We start from the raw sequence: 24,757 nt of genomic DNA, 5'->3' as shown, positions 1-24,757 counted from the left end.
GTCAGCTCTTATGGGCAGGGTTCTCTCTCTCCTGTAGAGTGTCAGCTCTTATGTGAAGGGTCCTCTCTCCTGTAGAGTGTCAGCTCTTATGGGCAGGGTCCTCTCTCCTGTAGAGTGTCAGCTCTTTTGTGCAGAGTCCTTTCTCCTGTAGTGTAAGCATTTATGGGCAGGATCCTCTCTCCTACTTTAAGGAACATTGTCAGCTCCTATGGGCAGGGTCCTCTCTCCTGTAGAGTGTCAGGTCTCATGGGTAGTGTCCTCTCTCCTGTAGTGTCAGCTCTTAAGGGTAGTGTCCTCTTCTCTTGTCGAGTGTCAGCTCTTGTGAGCAGTGTCCTCTCTCCTGTAGAGTGTCAGCTCTTATGGGCAGGGTCCTCTTTCCTGTAGAGTGTCAGCTCTTATGGGCAGGGTCCTCTCTCCTGTAGAGTGTCAGCTCTTATGGGTAGTGTCCTCTCTCCTGTAGAGTGTCAGCTCTTATGGGTAGTGTCCTCTCTCCTGTAGAGTGTCAGCTCTTATGGGCAGTGTCCTCTCTCCTGTAGAGTGTCAGCTCTTATGGACAGGGTACACTCTCCTGTAGAGTGTCAGCTCTTATGGGTAGTGTCCTCTCTCCTGTATCGTGTCAGATCTTATGGGCAGGGTCCTCTCTCCTGTAGAGTGTCAGCTCTTAGGAGCAAGGTCCTCTCTCCTGTAGAGTGTAAGCTCTTATGGGCAGGGTCCTCTCTCCTGTAGAGTGTCAGCTCTTATGGGCAGGGTCCTCTCTCTTGTAGAGTGTCAGCTCTTATGTGCAGGGTCCTCTCTCTTGTAGAGTGTCAGCTCTTATGTGCAGGGTCCTCTCTCCTGTAGAGTGTCAGCTCTTATGGGCAGGGTCCTCTCTCCTGTACAGTATCAGCTCTTTTTGGCAGGATCCTCACTCCCGTAGAGTGTCAGCTCTTATGTGCAGAGTCCTCTCTCCTGTAGAGTGTCAGCTCTTATGGGCAGGGTCCTCTCTCCTGTAGAGTGTCAGCTCTTTTGTGCAGAGTCCTTTCTCCTGTAGTGTAAGCATTTATGGGCAGGATCCTCTCTCCTGTGGGAAGTCAGATCTTATGTGCAGGATCCTTTCTCCTGTAGAGTGACAGATCTTATGCGCAGGGTCCTCTCTCCTGTGGAGAGTCAGATTTTATGTGCAGGATCCTTTCTCCTGTAGAGTGTCAGCTCTTATGTGCGAGATCCTCTCTCCTGTAGAGTGTCAGCTCTTATGTGCAGGGTCCTTTCTCCTGTAGTGTAAGCATATATGGGCAGGGTCCTCTCTCCTGTGGAGAGTCAGATCTTTTGTGCAGGATCCTCTCTCCTGTGGAGAGTCAGATCTTTTGTGCAGGATCCTTTCTCCTGTAGAGTGACAGATCTTATGCGCAGGGTCCTCTCTCCTGTGGAGAGTCAGATTTTATGTGCAGGATCCTTTCTCCTGTAGAGTGTCAGCTCTTATGTGCGAGATCCTCTCTCCTGTAGAGTGTCAGCTCTTATGTGCAGGGTCCTTTCTCCTGTAGTGTAAGCATATATGGGCAGGGTCCTCTCTCCTGTGGAGAGTCAGATCTTTTGTGCAGGATCCTCTCTCCTGTGGAGAGTCAGATCTTTTGTGCAGGATCCTTTCTCCCGTAGAGTGTCAGCTCTTATGTGCAGAGTCCTCTCTCCTGTAGAGTGTCAGCTCTTATGTGAAGGGTCCTCTCTCCTGTAGAGTGTCAGCTCTTATGGGCAGGGTCCTCTCTCCTGTAGAGTGTCAGCTCTTATGTGCAGAGTCCTTTCTCCTGTAGTGTAAGCATTTATGGGCAGGATCCTCTCTCCTGTGGGAAGTCAGATCTTATGTGCAGGATCCTTTCTCCTGTAGAGTGTCAGATCTTATGCGCAGGGTCCTCTCTCCTGTGGAGAGTCAGATTTTATGTGCAGGATCCTCTCTCCTGTAGAGTGTCAGCTCTTATGTGCAGGGTCCTTTCTCCTGTAGTGTAAGCATATATGGGCAGGGTCCTCTCTCCTGTGGAGAGTCAGATCTTTTGTGCAGGATCCTTTCTCCTGTAGAGTGTCAGATCTTATGCGCAGGGTCCTCTCTCCTGTGGAGTCAGATCTTATGTGCAGGATCCTCTCTCCTGTAGAGTGTCAGCTCTTATGTGCAGGATCCTCTCTCCTGTAGAGTGTCAGCTCTTATGTGCAGGGTCCTCTCTCCTGTAGAGTGTCAGCTCTTATGGGCAGGGTCCTCTCTCCTGTAGAGTGTCAGCTCTTATGTGCAGGGTCCTCTCTCCTGTAGAGTGTCAGCTCTTATGTGCAGGTTCCTCTCTCCTGTAGTGTAAGCATTTATGGGCAGGGTCCTCTCTCCTGTGGAGAGTCAGCTCTTATGTGCATGGTCCTCTCTCCTGCAGAGTGTAAGCTCTTAGGCCATGTGCACACGATGCAGATTTGCAGCGTTTCCGCAGCGGATTTTACCGCGCAGAAACGTTGCATATCCGCATTGTGATGTACAGTACCTTTAAAATGAATGGAAAAAAAAAACACTGTGCAGACACTGCGGATTTTTCCGCGCGGTTTTCCTGCGGTACAAAATCCGCAGCATGTTACTTCTTTTGTGCGGTTTTCTATCTCCCCTGTCTCCAAATCCGCAGGGGGAAAACCGCAATGGAAAACCGCACAAAAACCGCATGAAAACCGCGTGAAAAATGGAAGAAATCCGCAGGAAAAATGCAGGTCATTTGACTTGCGGTTTTCTTCCATTCTGCACGGAAAAATCCGCAGGGCTTAAAACTCCGTCTGCACTCAGCCTTATAGGCAAGTCTTTTTTCTTATTTGTATTTAGTATTTATCATCTTACATCTTTAACAGTAAAGCTTTTGAAATTTATTATCAATATATAAAGAAACATTATTTTATTATATAAATTCAAATTAGTAGTTATTCTCATTTTCTAAGAAGGCTCAAGGTAAGAACATAACCTTAATCTTTTTCCTGCCCCATTATTGCCTATGCTCTATTACATTAACACTATACACAGGCTTTGTATCTATATATTCATGTATGTACATGTGTCCGAAATCGCGATACAAGAAAACTGAATGTCTCTACCTATGAACCCCTTGTGCTCCAGATTCTCGTCGCTTAATCTGCAGATTATTGACCTTTGCAGAATCTGCTTGTTCAATTCCAAGTTCCTTGTAACACCAGCATTAAGATGTGTATTTTGAAGATTATCTTCTTCTTAGCAATAACATCCTTCCCCAGGAATTCAGCATGGGATAACTTCTTCCTCGCTCAATGGCTGCCATTTTTAATACCAATATCTACTCCTAATCCCTCCAACTTAAAAGGCTTTAATGATGACGCACAAAAAAAAAAAATCAGGTGTAAAGGACACAGTGTTTTACAATAAAATACAGTTTTCTGCTTTTAGGTAAAAAATTATGTTGTAGTACTTAGCGTCAGTGAGCTGCAATAAAGGTCAATATAAATAAAAGCACTTTTATAGATAATTGTTGTTATTACATCTTTACTTTAAGCGTAGATAAAAACAAACAAACATTTATGAGTACTGTACTTTATCTTCCCGTATCATCTCACTTTTTTTAATGTATTTTTGCTTTGTTTGTAGAACCAAGCTCCCATTATGTCATTTCTTTGAAAGCTTTTAATAATGCCGGAGAAGGGGTCCCTCTTTATGAAAGTGCCACAACTCGATCTCAAACTGGTAGGTTAAAAAAAAAAAAAGGCTTTTTCCTTTGATGTGATTTCATATGTCATTTTTTTTTCCAGAAGCTTCTAATTGCCTAAAATGAACAGGAACATGAATAGAAATGAGGCAATATGGCTTTAATGTGTTATAATTATTGTTCATTAACGTGCTGCACTTAACATAGAAAGGGACAGATTTGGTTTCAAGAAAAACAGAATAATAGCCCGTTTAATACAAATACTGTATGGATCAACACAAACAACAAGCTCTTAAAGCAGACTCCATGAAATATTTTCCTTGGCGGCATAATTTGTTTTTTACATGAAAATGTATTGGTGTTTTCTACCAAATTAAAGTTTATCTATAAATTGAAAGAAGTAGCAATTTCCCCCAAATTCTAATTTTAAAATAATTCTTCAGGTTTTATTTATTTATTTATTTTTTAAAAGTCCAATAGTTATAGATTGCAATGAAAAATACAATAACCCCAATTATATAGAAGTATTTTTTTAGTAAGAATTTTTTCCGTTGAACCTTAACTAAATACAATTCCTTGGTGTTTCCTATCAATTAAGAGAAGTTTATGCAGAAATTATAAGAATTAACAATTTTCCCCAAATTCTAATTTTGGAATTAAATAAAAATTCTAATTTGAAAATAGTTCTTCAGTTTTTATTTTTATTTTCAACTGTCCAGTAGTTACTGATTGCATTGCACAATTTCTTGTGAGAAAAAAGTAATTTTTCTTTGTTTTTATGGTCTAATAAATGTTACAATTTGTATACCTAAAAATCAGCATATGCAGTGTTTTTGTGAGAAGAGCCACAAAATTTTGACAGAAAATGTTTTCCTGGGAAGGGGGGTACTAGGGCCCAGGTTTTATGAACAGCCCCGGGCCCATGGTCCACTTAATCCGCCACTGGCATGAGCAGTAATGATTTTCAGCTTTGCCCGCAGTTTGGCAAAGCATACTGCACATGCGCGAAGTAAGATTGCTTTGAGCATGCGCGAACTATGAAGAAGAATATCAGAGAAGAGCGCGGATGGGGGCCACGGATGGGGTGGAGAAAAAAAAAGAAACACCGCCCATCGGACCGGACCCAGGCCATTTACATAGGTCTGCAACTTCCGGTGACAGATTCCCTTTAAAAAATACAATAACCCACAATTAAATAAACATATTCTACTTAATGATAATTGTTCCCTCTGAACCCTAAGTAAATCGAATGCATTTGTGTGTTTTATTAATTAAATAAAATTAATGCAGAAATTAAGAAGCAACAATTTCCCCCAAATTCTCATTTTGAAATTAATTAAAAATTCAAATTTGATTTTTTTTAAGTCCAGTAGTTATTGATTGAATTAATTTAAATAGACACATTCTTTATAATGATTATTTTTCTTTTTGAACCCTAACTAAATCCAATATTCTAGTGTTTTCTATCAATTAATATAAGTTTATGAACCAATGATAAGAATCAATAATTTCCACTAGATTATAATCTTGGGCTAAAATTAAAATTCAAATACATTTTTTAAAAAAACTTTTTATTTTGTCCCAATGTTCCAAATTTAATAGACACTAGCTGAAGAGCCCGGCGTTGCCTGGGCATAGTAACCAACTGTGGTTAGTTATAACAAATTATAATGATTATACTGCACATAAAAACATTTCACATCATATAATCAACACTACAGATTTGCAACACAAATTAATTAAACGATTACCCAAGTATTGATCGTATTTTATTTTCAACTCTAACCCTATCCTGTGTGATACTTTCTGCTGATCTGTGTATCTAATCCTATCGTGTGTTACTGACTGCTCAGCCATGTATCTAATCCTATCCTGTGTGATACTGACTGCTCAGCCGTGTATCTAATCCTATCCTGTGTGATACTGTGTGCTGAGCTGTGTATCTAATCCTACCCTGTGTGATACTGACTGCTGAGCCGTGTATCTAATCCTATCCTCTGTGATACTGACTGCAGAGCTATGTATCTAATCCTCTTCTGTGTGATACTGACTGCTGAGCCGTGTATCTAATCCTATCCTGTGTGATACTGACTGCTGAGCCATGTATCTAATCCTATCCTGTGTGATACTGAATGCTGAGCCGCGTATCTAATCCTATCCTGTGTGATAGTCTGCTGAGCTGTGTATCTAATCCTATCCTGTGTGATACTGACTGCTGAGCTGTGTATCTAATCCTATCCTGTGTGATACTGACTGCAGAGTCATGTGTCTAATCCTCTCCTGTGTGATACTGACTGCTGAGCTGAGTATCTAATCCTATCCTGTGTGATACTGTCTGCTGAGCCGTGTATCTAATCCTATCCTTTGTGATGCTAGGCTCCCCCTGCAGTCTGTGTCAGAGGGTGGTCTGTGTTGGCACGGAATAAATTGTGCTATTTCCAGCTTTACAGAAGGACAATAACACCAAAGAAATGATAAGAATAATAGGCAAAATTGTTTGGTGAATTGGAACGCACGGGGGTTAAAATTTCGCATCACAACATAGCCTATGACGCTCTCGGGGTCCAGACGTGTGACTGTGCAAAAATTTTGTGGCTGTAGCTGCGATGGTGCAGATGCCAATCCCGGACATACACACATACATACATACTGTACAAACATACACACACACACACATTCAGCATTATATCTTAGATTAGACATTATCTGTCTAATGATTTTTTTTTTCATTAGAGTCCTAACAAAATTCAGTAGATATTATCATATAATATAATATTACTATAATGAAAACAATAAATATAATACATATTTTTTTCTTTTTAGGCTTTATTTTTTTGGGGGTAATCTAAGACAATGTCCCTAGGTGTTCTCGCTCTGTGACTTTATTTGATGGAATATTCTCACGACGTTCCTCTCTAGAGTAAGCTGTATGTCATTGAGAGCACAAAAGTCTGAAAACATACAGCACCTCAAAAGGGAACCCTGTAAAATAGTCCGATCAAATTCAGTCTCAAAGATCACAAAGAAAAAAACAAATCTTAATGAAGTAGATTTTCCTTTGAAGTATTCCCAAAAGAAATAGTCCAGGGAGCTTTGCTTTTCATTTCACTTGTCCGCTGTCCCATCATATTGGCTGAATCAATATGTAATTTCTATTTCATTGTAAAATATTATAATATATATCACTTGTTTTCTAAAAAAAACAATTTTGCTACGAAATATTCTGGAGTGAAAATCAATACAGATAACATCACTGGCTCTGTGTGATAAACGAGTCCTGACTGGCTAAGTAAAATTAAATATTTTATTTGGTCTGAAGCGTGCTCGACGTGTTAGCTTTTTATTCGTTTGATTCTTTTTTTCACTATTTTTCTTTTTACATATATATTATATTTATATATGTGCTAGACGTCAAGTTCCTGCCACTGCATAGGGGGAATCTCAAGCCATGTCCTCGGCGGTCTCCCATTGTTCTGCAGCCGCAGAGGTTCCTGCTCAGCAGAGACGTCGGTCCCAGCATCTTGCTCAGGTTAATGCTATGCTTCTGGTTGCTGCTGCTGCCCCAGGTTCAACTTTAGCATGCAACATTAGTCAGTGGCAAGCAAACGCTCCTGGGACGAAGTCCTGCTTTTCTCCATCTGAGCATGCTCGTGAGACGACAGCTCATTGGTCGGAGGTCACATGCTCAGGACCTCAAGCAGCTCAGATTGGGCCATCAGAAAGGTCCCGGAAGGCTGCGGTTATAAAAGGATTGCACGGCCACACTGCCGTGCGCTGGTATAGACAATGTGGAGTGAGTGTTGTATGCATGTATGAATGTCTCTGGTGACTGACTCATTATGAAACCCCTACCCTTGGTACGCATGTCTTGACCAGCCTTGCCAGGCAGTGCCTAGGCTGATAGGGTAGTCAGGGCCTAGCTTTAGTGCCAAGTAGTGGCTTTGCCTGTACTCCACTTGCAATTGGTCTGCACTCCACAGTAGCCAACGTCTATTAGTGGCGTTCGTAGGTGCGACGCCATGTGCCTAGTGGGTCTAGAGAGGCTCTTACCCTGCTTCCTTGGGGCAGAGTCTTGTGACCGTACACTAGCGCTGACTCAGCTGTGCCCTGTGACAGTTAACAGGGTATGGCATCTGTGTTATGTGGTACCGTGGCTCTGTGAAGCAACAGAGCCCGTCTCTACTACATACTGGGTGGCGTTTAACCCACGTGTGTCCAGTGCGATACCGCCATTTAGTGTCTGCTATTTAACTAGTAGCAGTTAACATCTCTGCACGGTGAACTCCGGGCTGCGAAAGCACCTTATTACCATCTTTACATTATTTGGTGCGTTCCGCCAGCCCTATCAATATGATACATAGAATAAGTTCAAGTCACTGGGAATCTCACCCTTCCAAATGCAACTTCTATTTGTCATCAATTCCTAATCAGTGGAGGTTTTGGAGAAACCTCTCTTTTGTTTTTAGGTATCAGTGAGGACTACAAACTCTTTATTCATATGTTTTCGATTATGTTGCAGTAACGGGAATATCATTTTTTTAATTTGCCTTCTGATTACTTAAACTTATGAACATAATATTTCAAACTGTGTCATAGAGGTTTTTTTTCTTTATTTTAGTAGATAAATACTATTGAAAATCTGAAAATGTTATCTCTAAGACAACCCCTTTCTGTAGAACTCTACTGGGGTATATGGACATCCCTCTTAGGACCTACATAAAGTGTCACAGTAGAGAGTACCTTACGAAAAGCAGCTCTTGCTATTTCAGACTTGGGTGGTAGTAATGGCTTAATAGGTTTCTTTCCCTGGCATAATCAGCTGATTGCCAAGAATGTGTGTAGAGGATAATTGGTTCATTCCTATAGTGGTTTAAATCCGCTGTTAATAACATTTGTGTCTCCTTAGAACATAGATGACAAAAGACTCCTTTCCATTATTAAACCCTGGGCTTGATGTCACCGGATAGTACAAAGGTTACATCAACCCCACAATTATGACCCTCACTTGCCTCTACTACAGGGCAAGTGGGAAGAGCTGGGCAATTCACCAGAATTGGCGCATCTAATAGATGTGCCTTTTCTGGGCTGTGGGCTGCTGTTTTTAGGCTAGAGGGTCCAATATCAATGACCCTTTAGTAACCTGAGAATACCAGCCCCCAGTTGTCTGCTTTAGCAAGGCTGGTTGTCAAAAATGGGGGGGACTCCACGTCGTTTAATTATTTATTGCCATAATTAAAAAATACAGCGTTGGGACCCCTCTATTCTCGACAACTAGCCTTACTTACTAACCCTGACAGCTGAGTTTTGCCTGACTGGACTGGTTAACAAAAAATTTTTTTTTTAATTATTTATTTAGAGCGCAGGCACCAGCTGATAATGAATACTCCCATCAGTTGCTCCTGGTCTTGCTATTATTAGCGGCAGCAGGTGTATAAACTTCATACCTCCGATCACAGCTGAGCGCTCACACTGTCATTTGACAACGTGGGAACTGCGGCTCTCTGACCGGCGGTGATGATTTTACCACTGTTCAGAAGTGGTGTTTGTCGCGCTGTCATGCACATGACAGTGCCACAAACACTTGATGCTCGGGGGCCGAATCCGAACAGTAATACGGACTTCCTGGTGAAGTCCATGTTCGGTGTCGGTAGGTGTTCGGTAAAGACGCCGAACTTTACTGCTCAGGTTCGCCCATGTATACTCTTAACCTAATTCTGATGGTAATGATGATTGTTGTAACAATAAAACTACAAGCAAAAAACAAATTAAAGTAAATATATTAATAACATATAATTCTAACAACATTTGCCTCAAAGTTATTCGATGTGAATCAAATGTTCCTTATCCTGTTCTGGGATTTTGTCAAACCATGGAGGATAATAAACACGGCGTTTAAATATAAATATAGATTTTTAACTGTCCGATCACAAATCCCACCGCAGCCCCCAGTCCAGCATCCCACGGCCTGCAGTCAATTGCCTGTCCACCCCCCATCTAGCTTATTATTTCCCCTGGTGCATGGCATTGTCTTTAGGCATCTTCACTTTGCACCAGTGCTGAGTACGCTTGGGTCGCCCTCGCACACCCAGGGCAGCGGGGTACTCGGTACCGGGCCGGTGTCAAGGCGGGAATGTGTCACAGCAGCGGTGACCCGGTCCGTGGCCCTGGGCGCCCAATATCAATGGCAGTGATGTTAATGGTGTTGAAGTTTATATGAATAGTTCATGACGCCACCCGTGGTGTTTGGCAAGTAAGATGGTAAGCCAACGCTGCATACAGATCCGCTGGGACTGATGGTGTGGTGCAGCAGAGATGGTATAGCTCCCCACAGGTGGAGCTGTAGTCCCAGGGCAGTGTAGGTGTAATGGATGAGGAGAGGCACAGAATGGTATGGAGGCTGGTACCCAGGTGTAGTGGTGCGGGAATAACTGGAGGACACCAGAGTATGCTGTTCCAAAGCTTTACTCACTGTTTGCAGTTCACACAACTGCCTGCCTCCGTACTGTGTTCTCCAGGTCAGGGCTCCAGCCAACCTCCAGGCAGGATAGGATTCTCCCCTCCACACTCCGCCAACATGTACCTTACTGAACGACTCCTCCATTGCGCCTTTAGGTGCAAAGCACTCCAGTACTTAGTTACCCTGGAATGCCTCTCTCTAGGTGTTCCTAGTCTTTACTTGTATAACAGACAGCTGTAGCCTGCTTCGGGGACTCCTCACTGCGTCCCGGCTCTCTATTCAGTTGCTGTGGTGTCCTAAGTCTATGATGGGAGCAAGGCGTTAGCGGCTTACTACTCCTCCGGTGTCTGTTGCCGGACATAAAGATCCAATCAACCTCGGTGACCGGGCCCCGGCCTTTGTGCTCTCTGGACTGGAAGGGTTCTCTCTCTTTCTCAACCTGCTTCCCACCGTCCTTCTATTCTCCTTCGTTCCGATCTGTTCTCTCTCTCTTGGAATCTGTAGTCTCCAGTCTAAGTCTCTTTCTCCATCTCTTCCTTCCCTATGGAGCTCATTCCACTAAGACCAGTCCTCAGCCTCTCCTGACTGACTGCCTTCCTCCGCCTTGAGCTCCTCTCAGGCTGACCTGCTGTCAGCCTGCTCTCTCTCTGGGACTCACCCCAGACTGACCTTCTGTCAGACTGACCTGAAATCCTACACCTTCCCTCTCTTTTATATCTAACTCCACCTGCCTCCCCAGCACCTCTCGTGTTACGAAGCCAGGGACCACAAAAGGCACCCTATGACCTTTCCAGCATAAAGCATGGATGGGTCCCTGCTGAACTATCCTGTGTGTGGGGTGCAGGTGTTGGAATGCGGAAAGGAGTTCCCAGCCTACCTGGATGGTGGGGCACTACACCTTAGGAGAAGGTGCAGTACCTTTGTGGCGACTGAAGCCTCAGGGGAGCCACACACTTCTACCATCACAACGCACGTTGTGAAGTCAACACATGCGCTGCCCGCTGCCTAGTAAGCACCTTGGGTGGAGCGATGAGGTAAATATTAGTTTTTGTTTTTATTCCCTTTCTTAGCTTTCTATAGCTTAGGAAAAGGGCAGCAAGTCAAACACTGTTTTGCTTAATTTGCACAAAATTAATTGCCAAAATAAAAATTGGAACAGGAGAATTTTGTGTTAAATTCGAGACAAACTCAACGTGCCTTGATCCAATTCCCACAGTTGTTTAATAAACATTCAAATAATTATTTTTTAATGACGATGTAGCTGATAGAAATCTCAATTTTCCCATCTGAAAACGCTTCCAACACAAACAATAAAAAATACTTTAGCTCCGTTACAAATTAGTAGCTATACCGCTATAATGTTTATGGAATTATAATTAAACGTTCAAGGTGTCTGAAATTAATGGCCTCTGCCTACGTGAATTTTCATTATGATGTAATTGATTTGTACCCCTATGGAAGCATGTATAGAAGTAATCTGTTACAGCGAAGATTTCAAGGACATTTCATAAGTCAATACAAAAGTGTGATTTTCTGCTGCCAACAGCCTCCGGGGAGTCACATTAACTTTTAAGGGATTGGTGTTTTCCCGTCTCGTACAGCTTATATTAATGTAGTGCACAAGGTTTGAGAAAATGTCAGAATTCAGCAAATTGTTGTCCATTTCTATTTTTGGAGTACCTTTTTTTCAAATTTTTTTTATCCTTTTTTTGTATAATTTATTTTACATTTCTTATATTTTATTTTAAGGATAAGAAGATAATATTTCATAATATATTTTTTAAGTTATAAAAGTATAAAAATCTCCATTATTTATTTTTCAAGTGCAAAAAAATGCTGACAACTTAACCCAAAAAATATAATTAATTATTATTTCTTTTTCTCTATCTCTCACACCATTTTCCCCCCTTACCATTATTCTATACTTAACACATTGTTTTTTCCTTTGCCATGTAAATATATTTTATCATTATTTTTTAATTTCTGTATTTTTTTATTTTATTTTTGCTTTCTTAATTTAATGTATTATTTGATGCATGATTATCAGACCCTTTGGATCCCTCAGAAATTGAGTTTTATCCTTTTATTGATGATTTTCCTACCTCAGTCCCAGAAATGTCCACCCCCATGCTCCCACCAGTAGGTGTTCAGGCAGTTGCTTTAACGCATGATGCCGTGAGAGTCAGCTGGGCAGATAATTCTGTCCTCAAGAACCAAAAGACGGCAGAAGTTCGTTTCTACACAATAAGGTGGAGAACAAGCTATTCATCCAGCTCCAAATACAAGGTACTTGGTGGTTTTTCTGGTTCATTCTGAAAGTCTTTTACGCATTAAGAGGGTGGGCTACAATTTTTGGAAGCCATATAATAGCTAGAGAAAAGATTGGCTGCAAAAAGGCATGGTTTACGCTGGAGACCAAACGTGCCAAAAACTTTGCCAAAAATATGTACATTTCACATGGTGTAAATGCCACTTTTCTCCTGAATCTGGTGATTTTTTTTTGTCCCTGGGCCTCTCCATTCCTAAGATATTGCACCCTGTTCTCTTTTTTAGTCTATGGGGTGTGTCCATCACCTATACTCTATTTGAGTCTTCTTAAAGACCACACATCTTTGCCTAAAAAAGAGAATATTTATATACAGGGAATAGAAGGCCATATCTCAGGAATGAAGAGGTAGGAACAAAAGAAGAACAGCGCCAGATTCAAGAGAACAGCTACATTTACACCAGGTAAAAATGCTTATGGCAAGTGACATGTTTATGGCAAGTGAAAGGTCCTGTTTAGTTTCCCTGTGGCATTGCTTGAGGGAAATGGATGACTTACTATCACAGGATCACACTGATCATTGAATCACTGAAGCCCCCAATAACTAGGTTACCTGTGTTTAACTTTTTTTTTTTTGGAAGGGTGGGTGTTGTAAAAAAAATACCGAGGTGGACAGTCAAGGCAATCAGCAAACTACACTTTTATATTATTCGCTTTATTTCTCAGTCTGCAGATACAACATCGTTAAGCCATACGGTTACAGGTCTGAAGCCAAACACCATGTATGAGTTTTCAGTGATGGTTACTAAAGGCAGAAGGTCAAGTACATGGAGTATGACAGCTCATGCTACTACTTATGAAACAGGTAATGATTTTAATTTTCTAGTATCACTTCTAGAACAAGTTATTACTTTCCTATAATGCCTTGCTGTTGTGACATCACTTGGTCTAGCACAAACTATCATGGCAGCTAGTACAGGGACTCTATAAGATGAGGGATGGTCATGTAGAGCCATTTTAGGCTTTTACAGATATTCCACATACTGATAGAAAAAGGCCTATATCTCAGTGTTGTATTCTACTGCAGTGCTGAAACACAAACAAAATGGGAGTGATAGTCTCAATCTGTGAATAATAATCCAAAGAGTCAAGTGATATTATAGGGAGGTGCAGGACCTGCAGAGTCAGTGGGACTGAATCGATTGAGCTGTGATATACTGCAGTAAGAGCCTTTAATACTCTTTCCTAATTTTGCTACTGAAGACAAATCCTGAAACCAAGGCTTGTGTATTACAGAAAGTGTGCTTCGTTACTTTTGAGATTGGCAAGGCATAATTTTTTTTTTATTAAAGGGAACCTGTCAACAGAAAAAAAGCACAATTAACCTGCAGATATGGGGTTAATCTGCCGGGTAATAGCAAAATGTTTCGATTTGAGAGTCCTCATTGGTTGATACCTTTTAATGGCTAACTGAAAAGATCGTAACAAATTGTGCTGTGTTGTGTATAAATATGTGATTCCTCATATTTTGTATTAGTCAATGCCTGATGAAGAGACCTGAGTAGTCTGGAAAGCTTGCAATTTGTTACCATCTTTTCAGTTAGCCATTAAAAGGTATCAACCACTGAGGACTCTCAATTCTAAATATTTTCCTATCTACTGGCTAACACAGTACAAAGATACAGTGGGGAAAAAAAGTGTTTAGTCAGCCACAAATTGTGCAAGTTCTCCCACTTAAAAAGATGAGAGAGGCCTGTAATTGACATCATAGGTAGACCACAACTATGAGAGTCACAATGAGAAAACAAATCCAGAAAATCACCTTGTCTGATTTGGTAAGATTTATTTTGCAAATTATGGTGGAAAATAAGTATTTGGTCAACAAAAAAACATGCAAGATTTCTGGCTCTCACAGACCTGTAACTTCTTCTTTAAGAGGCTCCTCTGTCCTCCACTCAGATGCACTTTCAGTTATGGCTGGGGGTGCGGTTACAGCTGCCGTTTTCTATACATAAGAGCGGTGACTGAACATGGGAAGAAAATGAACTTTATTCTCCCTGGCAGCATTCAGTTTCAGTCACGGATGAGGCGCCGGTGCTGGTTAAGCCACCGCTCTGAGAGTACAGAGCAGCTACTGTAAGCATGCCCTTGGCCGTGACTGACACTGGCTCTGCATTGGGGCCGGCTGTCACTCAGGGTTGGGGGTGCAGTTACAGCCACCACTCTGTATACTGAGAGTGGTAACTGAACCACCACCGTCGCCACCTTCCTGACTGAAACCAAATGCTGCCGGGGAGAATAAAGTTAATTTTCTCCCAGCAGCGTTCAGCTACGGGCAAGTGCCGGAAAGGTTAGTAACTCTGTTAACCTTCATATTAAGCACATACCTGCAGGTTAATAGCATTTTTTGCTGGTGACAAGTTCCCTTTAACCTGTAAATTAACCCCATATCTTCTGGTTAATATCATTTTTTCTGGTAACAAAAAAAACGCTATTAACCAAAAAGTATCTATATGTGCATGTAGCTTTTTCAAAGACAAGTCCAGCAATACCGCTTCATGGCCAGTCTGTTCTTCTGTCACTGAGAAATCAGCATTTGAATTGATATGCAAATAAGGTTGAAGAGCTATGGTAGATCTGAAGCCTATGTCATTCCAGCTCTATATTCTCCCTTTTGCTACCTTCTCCTGTTTGACTGATGGATTATTTATTCTCTATAGGATTGTGGGAGAAATTTGAGTACAGTACCTGGTTACAGTTGCGTATAAAATCATGCAGCGATGGTGTGCATACCCTAGTCAGGTCAATAGATAGCAAGACAGCTCCTTTTAAATGGATTTACTTGTTTCACAACACCTCTGTCCCTCAGCAGCAGTTTGTTTAAAAAGAAAAAGCACACAAAATTTGCTTTACTCACCCTCCCCGGGTCCAGGACTGAGAGTCCACCTCTGCTCTCGGCGCCTGTTAATGTTTGCAGCCTGACCTCACTATTTGGCTGCAGCACTGGTGACACGCCGTTATTCACCGGTAGGAGCGGCAGATACTCAGCACTGGTACCGAGGAGGATAAGTAAAACCGGTTTGTTTGTTTTATAAAAATAAATAGACACTGAGCTACAGGGGGTCTTGCAGAACTGAAAAACCCCTTGAACATTGCAGAGGGCCCCTTTAATTAGTTATTGACATTAATCATTTATTTCTGCTGCCTCTAATGCAAATTAAATGGAATCTGTCACTATGTCACGATGACCTATTAATATGGGCATACAGGTAATAGAAATGTTATACTACTCCTACCTGTCTGCCTCATATTAATGGTCTTGTTGCCGAGAAATGTTATATTCTTTCCAGGCTCCAGAGCGTGCGGTGCTGTAAGAAATCCCTACCCCCTGACCTCATTACAATACTACCCCCTCCCATGTACGTCAGTTATAGCCCCGGAATCCCGCGCCTGCGCCCTGCACTCCCTCCACAATACATACCTCATCCTCCCTTCTGGTTGCACTGCACTCAGGGATCTTCTGCACAGGTGACTTACGCTCCAGTGACCTCTGTTGTGCTCGCGGATAAGGTGCTGTCCCCATGTCCTCACTGCATAGTCATCACCATGTACACATGATTCCTAGCAATGACTGTGCAGGTAGGAAGTGGGGAGAACATATTATCGGGGTGCACATCGGAGGTCACAGTGACTCACCTGCACAGAGGATCCCTGAATGTAGCGCACACAGAAGGGAGGATGAGGTATGTATTGTGGAGGGAGTGCAGGGCGCAGGTGCGGGATTCCGGGGCTATAACTGACGCTGATGGGAGGGGGGTATTGTTTTAATGAGGACAGGGGGAAAGAATATAACATTTCTGGGCAACAAGACCGTTAATATGAGGCATACAGGTAGGACTACTGTAACATTTCTATTACCTGTATGCCCATATTAATAGGTCATATACATCCAGGGGGTTAGATTCCCTTTATTATACCCCCACTATAGATATAGAGACTTTTCACAGCCACCTCATCTTTCTTATATTAATGCGTTCGGCCCATGGCTTCTTGGAAAGCAATGATCACTGGCACCCCAGTGAGGCATCTAATACTTTTATAACGCATCATCGGGAGGCGCTCCATTCTCTATAACTCCCTGGGAAAGACAATCCCACCACAGACTTCAGCGTCACTTCTTACTTTCCCGACCAGAGTTGTATTCTAATTTACGAATACCAAACTCTGGGGCAAGAAAGCGTCAGGATGTCATAATTCGATGTGTGAGCCTCCCCCGATTATTACTGTCTCTGCTGGGATGATACTTTCCATCAGCGCCTTAGATGTCGTACTGTTAATTTACACCTCGTTCACAGCCAAGCGTTTCTTTTCTTTTTTTTTATCTTACACAATTTAAGCTCCAACATCTGCCCCGAAGGATTTAACCGTCATCACAAGGGAAAGGAAGCCTCGAGCTGTTACAGTGAGCTGGCAGCCTCCGATCGAAGCCAACGGCAAGATTACTGGTAATTTGCTTGTTCTGCACCTTTTTTTTGGATACCGCATGTTTCTCTATTTAGCTTTCTCTTCTCATTATAAAAACTGGTTTTGATTGGATTGTTTTGAACGGATATGAAATATGATGTTGTCATTTTGGATAGAAGTCTATGATACAATAAGAACTAATGTCCATAGACGCTCATTGTCCACTGGATGTAATCTGTGTGCAGGTATAAAAGGGCACTGCTTCCTAGAGGAGGCCCCTCCATACATACCTCACCCAATGTAGCCCCATGGCGACACACGGAGGATGTGGTCCTTCATACAACCTCCATGCATTGTCATACAGCCTTTATGCCATACAGTCTCCATACATACACTGACATAAAATCTCCATACACTGTGACGAAGCCTGTGTGTACATCGTACAGCTTCCATGTACTATCTTACAGCCTCCAGACTGTCATACAGCCTCTGTACATCATCATACAGCCTCCAGACTGTCCAAACACCCTCTTGACCTCCATATAGCCTCTGTATATTGCCATACAGTCTCCTTATACCTTCATACAGCCACCAGACTGTCATACAGCCTCAGAGCATTGTCATACACCCTCTTGACCCCCATTTAGCCTCAGTATATTGCCATACAGTCTCTTTATACAGTTGTGACCAAAAGTATTGACACCCCTGCAATTTTGTCAGATAATACTCAGTTTCTTCCTGAAAATGACTGCAAACACAAAATCTGCCATTTTTAGATCTCTCCACAGGTGTTCTATGGGATTCAGGTGTGGACTCATTGCTGGCCACCTTAGAAGTCTCCAGTGCTTTCTCTCAAACCATTTTCTAGTGCTTTTTAAAGTGTGTTTTGGGTTATTGTTCTGCTGGAAGACCCATGACCTCTGAGGGAGACCCAGCTTTCTCACACTGGGCCCTACATTATGCTGCAAAATTTGTTGGTAGTCTTCAGACTTCATAATGCCATTCACACGGTCAAGCAGTCCAGTGCCAGAGGCAGCAAAGCAACCCTAAAACATCAGGGAACCTCCGCCATGTTTGACTGTAGGGACCGTGTTTTTTTCTTTGAATGCCTCTTTTTTTCTTCTGTAAACTATATGTTGATGCCTTTGCCCAAAAAGCTCTACTTTTGTCTCATCTGACCAGAGAACATTCTTCCAAAACGTTTTAGGCTTCTTCAGGTAAATTTTTGCAAACTCCAGCCTGACTTTTTTATGTCTCGGGGTAAGAAGTGGGGTCTTCCTGGGTCTCCTACCATACAGTCCCTTTTCATTCAGATGCCAATGGATAGTACGGGTTGACACTGTTGTACCCTCGGACTGCAGGGCAGCTTGAACTTGTTTGGATGTTAGTCGAGGTTCTTTATCCAACATCCGCACAACCTTGCGTTGAAATCTCTTGTCAATTTTTCTTTTCCGTCCACATCTACGGAGGTTAGCCACAGTGCCATGGGCTTTAAACTTCTTGATGACACTGCGCACGGTAGACACAGGAACATTCAGGTCTTTGGAGATGGACTTGTAGCCTTGAGATTGCTCATGCTTCCTCACAATTTGGTTTCTCAAGTCCTCTGACAGTTCTTTGGTCTTCTTTCTTTTCTCCATGCTCAATGTGGTACACACAAGGACACAGGACAGAGGTTGAGTCAACTTTAATCCATGTCAACTGGCTGCAAGTGTGATTTAGTTATTGCTGACACCTGTTAGGTGCCACAGGTAAGTTACAGGTGCTGTTAATTACACAAATTAGAGAAGCATCACATGATTTTTCGAACAGTGCCAATACTTTTGTCCACCCTCTTTTTTGTGTTTGGTGTGCAATTATATCCAATTTGGCTTTAGGACAATTCTTTTTGTGTTTTTTCATTTAAGACAAATTAAATGAAGATAATAATAACAAAGAATTTGTGTTTGCAATCATTTTCAGGAAAAACTGAGTATTATCTGACAGAATTGCAGGGGTGTCAATACTTTTGGCTATAACTGTACCTTCATACAGCCTCTGTACACCAATATTTAGCCTTCAAATTGTCATATAGCCACCGTGCACCATTATACAGCCTTCAGATTGCCATGCAATCTCCGTGCACTGTCATCCAGCCCTGTGACTCTCATACACCATCCAGAGTGACATACAGCTTCTGTGCAAAATCACACAGCCACCAAGCACCATCATTCAGCCTCCATACACCATCATTCAGCCTCCATACACCATCATTCAGCCTCCATACACCATCATTCAGCCTCCATACACCATCGTTCAGCCTCCATACACCATCGTTCAGCCTCCATACACCATCGTTCAGCCTCCATACTCCATCGTTCAGCCTCCATACACCATCATTCAGCCTCCATACACCATCGTTCAGCCTCCATACACCATCGTTCAGCCTCCATACACCATCGGTCAGCCTCCATACACCATCGTTCAGCCTCCATACACCATCGTTCAGCCTCCATACACCATCATTCAGCCTCCATACACCATCATTCAGCCTCCATACACCATCATTCAGCCTCCATACACCATCATTCAGCCTCCATACACCATCGTTCAGCCTCCATACACCATCGTTCAGCCTCCATACACCATCATTCAGCCTCCATACACCATCGTTCAGCCTCCATACACCATCATTTAGCCTCCATACACCATCGTTCAGCCTCCATACACCATCATTCAGCCTCCATACACCATCATTCAGCCTCCATACACCATCGTTCAGCCTCCATACACCATCATTTAGCCTCCATACACCATCATTCAGCCTCCATACACCATCATTCAGCCTCCATACACCATCATTCAGCCTCCATACACCATCGTTCAGCCTCCATACACCATCATTCAGCCTCCATACACCATCATTCAGCCTCCATACACCATCGTTCAGCCTCCATACACCATCGTTCAGCCTCCATACACCATCGTTCAGCCTCCATACACCATCATTCAGCCTCCATACACCATCGTTCAGCCTCCATACACCATCATTTAGCCTCCATACACCATCGTTCAGCCTCCATACACCATCATTCAGCCTCCATACACCATCATTCAGCCTCCATACACCATCGTTCAGCCTCCATACACCATCATTTAGCCTCCATACACCATCGTTCAGCCTCCATACACCATCATTCAGCCTCCATACACCATCATTCAGCCTCCATACACCATCGTTCAGCCTCCATACACCATCGTTCAGCCTCCATACACCATCGTTCAGCCTCCATACACCATCGTTCAGCCTCCATACACCATCATTCAGCCTCCATACACCATCATTCAGCCTCCATACACCATCGTTCAGCCTCCATACACCATCGTTCAGCCTCCATACACCATCGTTCAGCCTCCATACACCATCATTCAGCCTCCATACACCATCATTTAGCCTCCATACACCATCATTCAGCCTCCATACACCATCATTCAGCCTCCATACACCATCGTTCAGCCTCTATACACCATCGTTCAGCCTCCATACACCATCTTTCAGCCTCCATACACCATCGTTCAGCCTCCATACACCATCATTTAGCCTCCATACACCATCGTTCAGCCTCCATACACCATCATTCAGCCTCCATACACCATCATTCAGCCCCCATACACCATCGTTCAGCCTCCATACACCATCGTTCAGCCTCCATACACCATCGTTCAGCCTCCATACACCATCATTCAGCCTCCATACACCATCGTTCAGCCTCCATACACCATCGTTCAGCCTCCATACACCATCATTCAGCCTCCATACACCATCGTTCAGCCACCATACACCATCGTTCAGCCTCCATACACCATCGTTCAGCCTCCATACACCATCATTCAACCTCCATACACCATCGTTCAGCCTCCATACACCATCGTTCAGCCTCCATACACCATCGTTCAGCCTCCATACACCATCATTTAGCCTCCATACACCATCGTTCAGCCTCCATACACCATCATTCAGCCTCCATACACCATCATTCAGCCTCCATACACCATCGTTCAGCCTCCATACACCATCATTCAGCCTCCATACACCATCGTTCAGCCTCCATACACCATCATTAAGCCTCCATACACCATCATTCAGCCTCCATACACCATCATTCAGCCTCCATACACCATCATTCAGCCTCCATACACCATCATTCAGCCTCCATACACCATCGTTCAGCCTCCATACACCATCTTTCAGCCTCCATACACCATCATTCAGCCTCCATACACCATCGTTCAGCCTCCATACACCATCGTTCAGCCTCCATACACCATCGTTCAGCCTCCATACACCATCGTTCAGCCTCCATACACCATCATTCAGCCTCCATACACCATCGTTCAGCCTCCATACACCATCGTTCAGCCTCCATACACCATCGTTCAGCCTCCATACACCATCATTTAGCCTCCATACACCATCATTCAGCCTCCATACACCATCGTTCAGCCTCCATACACCATCGTTCAGCCTCCATACACCATCGTTCAGCCTCCATACACCATCGTTCAGCCTCCATACACCATCGTTCAGCCTCCATACACCATCATTCAGCCTCCATACACCATCATTCAGCCTCCATACACCATCGTTCAGCCTCCATACACCATCATTCAGCCTCCATACACCATCGTTCAGCCTCCATACACCATCATTAAGCCTCCATACACCATCATTCAGCCTCCATACACCATCATTCAGCCTCCATACACCATCATTCAGCCTCCATACACCATCATTCAGCCTCCATACACCATCATTCAGCCTCCATACACCATCATTCAGCCTCCATACACCATCATTCAGCCTCCATACACCATCATTCAGCCTCCATACACCATCATTCAGCCTCCATACACCATCATTCAGCCTCCATACACCATCATTCAGCCTCCATACACCATCATTCAGCCTCCATACACCATCATTCAGCCTCCATACACCATCATTCAGCCTCCATACACCATCATTCAGCCTAGCCATCATTTTACCCCTTACCACCAAGCCTCCATTAACCAGAGCAACTGCTAACCACTGAGCCACCCATAACCACCAAGCCACCAATAACCTCTAAGCCACTACTAACCATAGAGCCACCATGCTGCAAGTGATCCTTGAACAACCATAGGATGCAGATCCTGTTCCTCTAAACCTTTCTTTGCAATACATAAATCAAATCAGTTATTAAGAGGACTGTAAAAACAAGACTAATATGTCATGTAACGATATTAGGAGAACGTCTGATGTGTCCACTCTTTTCATGAATTTGGTTAGGACTTCCTTTCCTCAGGAAGCAATTACCTTTTTCTGACAATTCACATCCGAACCACTAGGTGGCCACAAAGACACATCCAGCATAAACATCTCCAAACAGAGTATCACAAAAAATTTCTCTTTTTCAAAATGTTCTCCTATCAGAATGTGTTTATGGAAAATAAAGGATCTGTATGTCGGTAACCCTATTGAATAACAAGCCCTTCTCCCCAGAAATGAGCGATGCCGAGGAACATTAGATTATATAAGGGAAGAATTTAGGGCTCGTAGGGGTGAAATGACTCCAGACTGCCAAATATAATTACTAGTAATCACCTGCTTTGACTGGCAGGAGCTCGACTGTGGTTTAGACTTTTAGTTTCATGGAAGGAAACCTGTAAATGAAAAATCCCGGAAGATGTACAACAAGGTTACCGACGGCACGGTTCATCATAATTAGAAGTGACGGAAGCTGGCACTTACCACATGGAAAGAATAATGCGTTATGATGTTGATACTGCGGCTACAAATACATAATGCAAGGCTCGGACTCATTCATAATTCATTGGGGCTTAAAATGTTTGCCTAAAGCTGTCACAATCTATACTTTTGTTTGTGTTTTTAGCGTATATCCTGTTTTATACCCTGGATAAGAACCTGCAGATAGATGACTGGGTAATGGAGACGATCGGCGGTGACAGACTCACTCATGAGATCCTCGACCTCAACCTAGATACGGCTTATTATTTCAGGATACAGGCTCGTAATGCCAAAGGATTGGGGCCCCTCTCCGACCCAATTCCTTTTAGAACTCCCAAAGGTACGAGTTCATTTTATTCAATTTTTCATTATTTTCTTCTTTATTTTAACTATTTTAAATTAGTCACAGGGGGAGATGTAATGTCATGATGGATAAAGTCAGAAACTGTGAAAAAGTGAAAAAAGTAAACTTTTCTACTGCTTCCAAAGCTGTTTGATGTTTCATTCCCTTAAGCAAAACACAAGTGAGATGCAAAAAGACCGAGTTTCCAGATCACCGGATTTTTCACAGCTAGGATAGATTTGATCAAAAGAGGGTAAAAGCCATCCCACAGCGACAAGGTGAACCCATCAGAACGTTTCTATCCCATCTCTAGTAGCAAAACCTCTTCTCGTGTCAGCCAACCCCAATCTTGATGAGGGCAGAACCCAAGTCTGACTGTTAAGACACCTGTCCATGGAAAGGTATATCGATGACACACCTAGCTCGAAAAAAGGAAGTCATGCCCCTGTTGGTACAAAGTACAAAAAACTACATCAAATCTAAAGAAATGAGCCAGACCATTAGTTGATAGACGTGCAATGTGTAAGAGAATGTTCACACTGTCACCATTTCACAGACAAAACCCAAGAAAAAAAAAGACCAAATACTTTGTAGTAGGTAAATGGTAATATTACATGTAAATTACATAGGGGACTTATTCATCACTAGTTTGATCAAAAAAGGTTAAAAGCCATCCCACCACGACAAGGTGAACCCATCGGAATGATACCATCTCGTCTTTAGTAGTAAAACCTCATGTCGTGTCAGCCGACCCCAATCTAGTTGAGGTCAAAGCAGAACCCAATTCCGACTGTTTACACACCTGTCCTTGGGAAGGTATATCGATGACACGCCTAGCTCCAAAAAAGGAAGTCATGCCCCTGTTGGTACAAAGTACAAAAAGCTACATCAAAACCAAAGAAATGAGCCAGAGCATAAGTTTAATTATGTACAATGTGTAAGAACATGTTCACACTGTCATCATTTCACTGGCAAAACCTAAGAAAAAAAGAGCAAATACCATGTAGTAAGTAAATAGTAATATTACAAGTAAATATCATAAGGTGCTTAGTTAACACTATTTTTATTAAAAAAAGGGTAAAAGCCATCCCACCACAACAAGGTGAACCCATCAGAACGATCCTATCCCATCTCTAGTAGTAAGGCCTCATCTCGTGTCAGCCAACCCCAATCTAGATGAGGGCAGAACCCAAGGCCGACTGTTCAGACACCTGTCCATGGGAAGGACATATAGATGACACGCCTAGCTCAATAAGAGGAAGTCATGCCCCTGATAGTACAAAGTACAAAAATCTGCAGCAAAACTAAACAAATGAGCCGGAGCATAGGCAATGTTGAGCCAGGCATTCCAAACCACTACATAAGGTCCTAGAGTTTGTTTTTCTCTATGGGAATCTAGTTTTTGGGTCAATTCTGCACACTATATTTATTTTGGCATTGGTTTACGCCATGTAATTTAAGGAATGGGATCCACTGGATCAAAGCTCCCTAATGCAGACAATACTGAGAGGGAGGATTCTGCTGCAGCCAGTTGTCGTATAGCCTCACTAAAGACCCCTTATTTGATGTGTGGCTTGCCATATGGAATCTATTTAGTACTGTCCCTTCTGTTTCAGCTAGGGCAGAGGGGAGAAGTTTCTGCTGCAGCCAGTTGTCTAACAGCCTCCCAGATGCCCCATTGTTATTAAGTGTCATTTTTCTATGAATTATACATAGTACTTGCCCTTCTACTACAGAAAGAACAAAAGGAGGAGGCTTTGGCTGCATTGTTTGACTCTATGATATGTTCCCTGTACTG

At 42.9% G+C, this 24,757-nt stretch overlaps 1 protein-coding gene across 1 annotated transcript in view; it reads left to right on the top strand.

Annotated features, from left to right (window-relative positions):
• Positions 1–24,757, top strand: part of DCC (DCC netrin 1 receptor) — a 1,068,191-nt gene that overhangs the window by 924,544 nt on the left and 118,890 nt on the right. The window contains exons 16-20 of the mRNA XM_073543872.1: positions 3,605–3,700; positions 12,167–12,405; positions 13,112–13,250; positions 16,783–16,890; positions 22,762–22,956. Coding sequence (XP_073399973.1) covers positions 3,605–3,700; positions 12,167–12,405; positions 13,112–13,250; positions 16,783–16,890; positions 22,762–22,956 — 777 coding nt within the window. The remainder of the gene's footprint in view (positions 1–3,604; positions 3,701–12,166; positions 12,406–13,111; positions 13,251–16,782; positions 16,891–22,761; positions 22,957–24,757) is intronic.

Source organism: Dendrobates tinctorius, unplaced genomic scaffold, assembly GCF_039654945.1.
Source record: "Dendrobates tinctorius isolate UK_male_01 unplaced genomic scaffold, ASM3965494v1 ptg000135l, whole genome shotgun sequence".
Lineage (NCBI taxonomy): Eukaryota > Metazoa > Chordata > Amphibia > Anura > Dendrobatidae > Dendrobates > Dendrobates tinctorius.
This window is presented reverse-complemented; position numbering and strand designations above follow the sequence as displayed.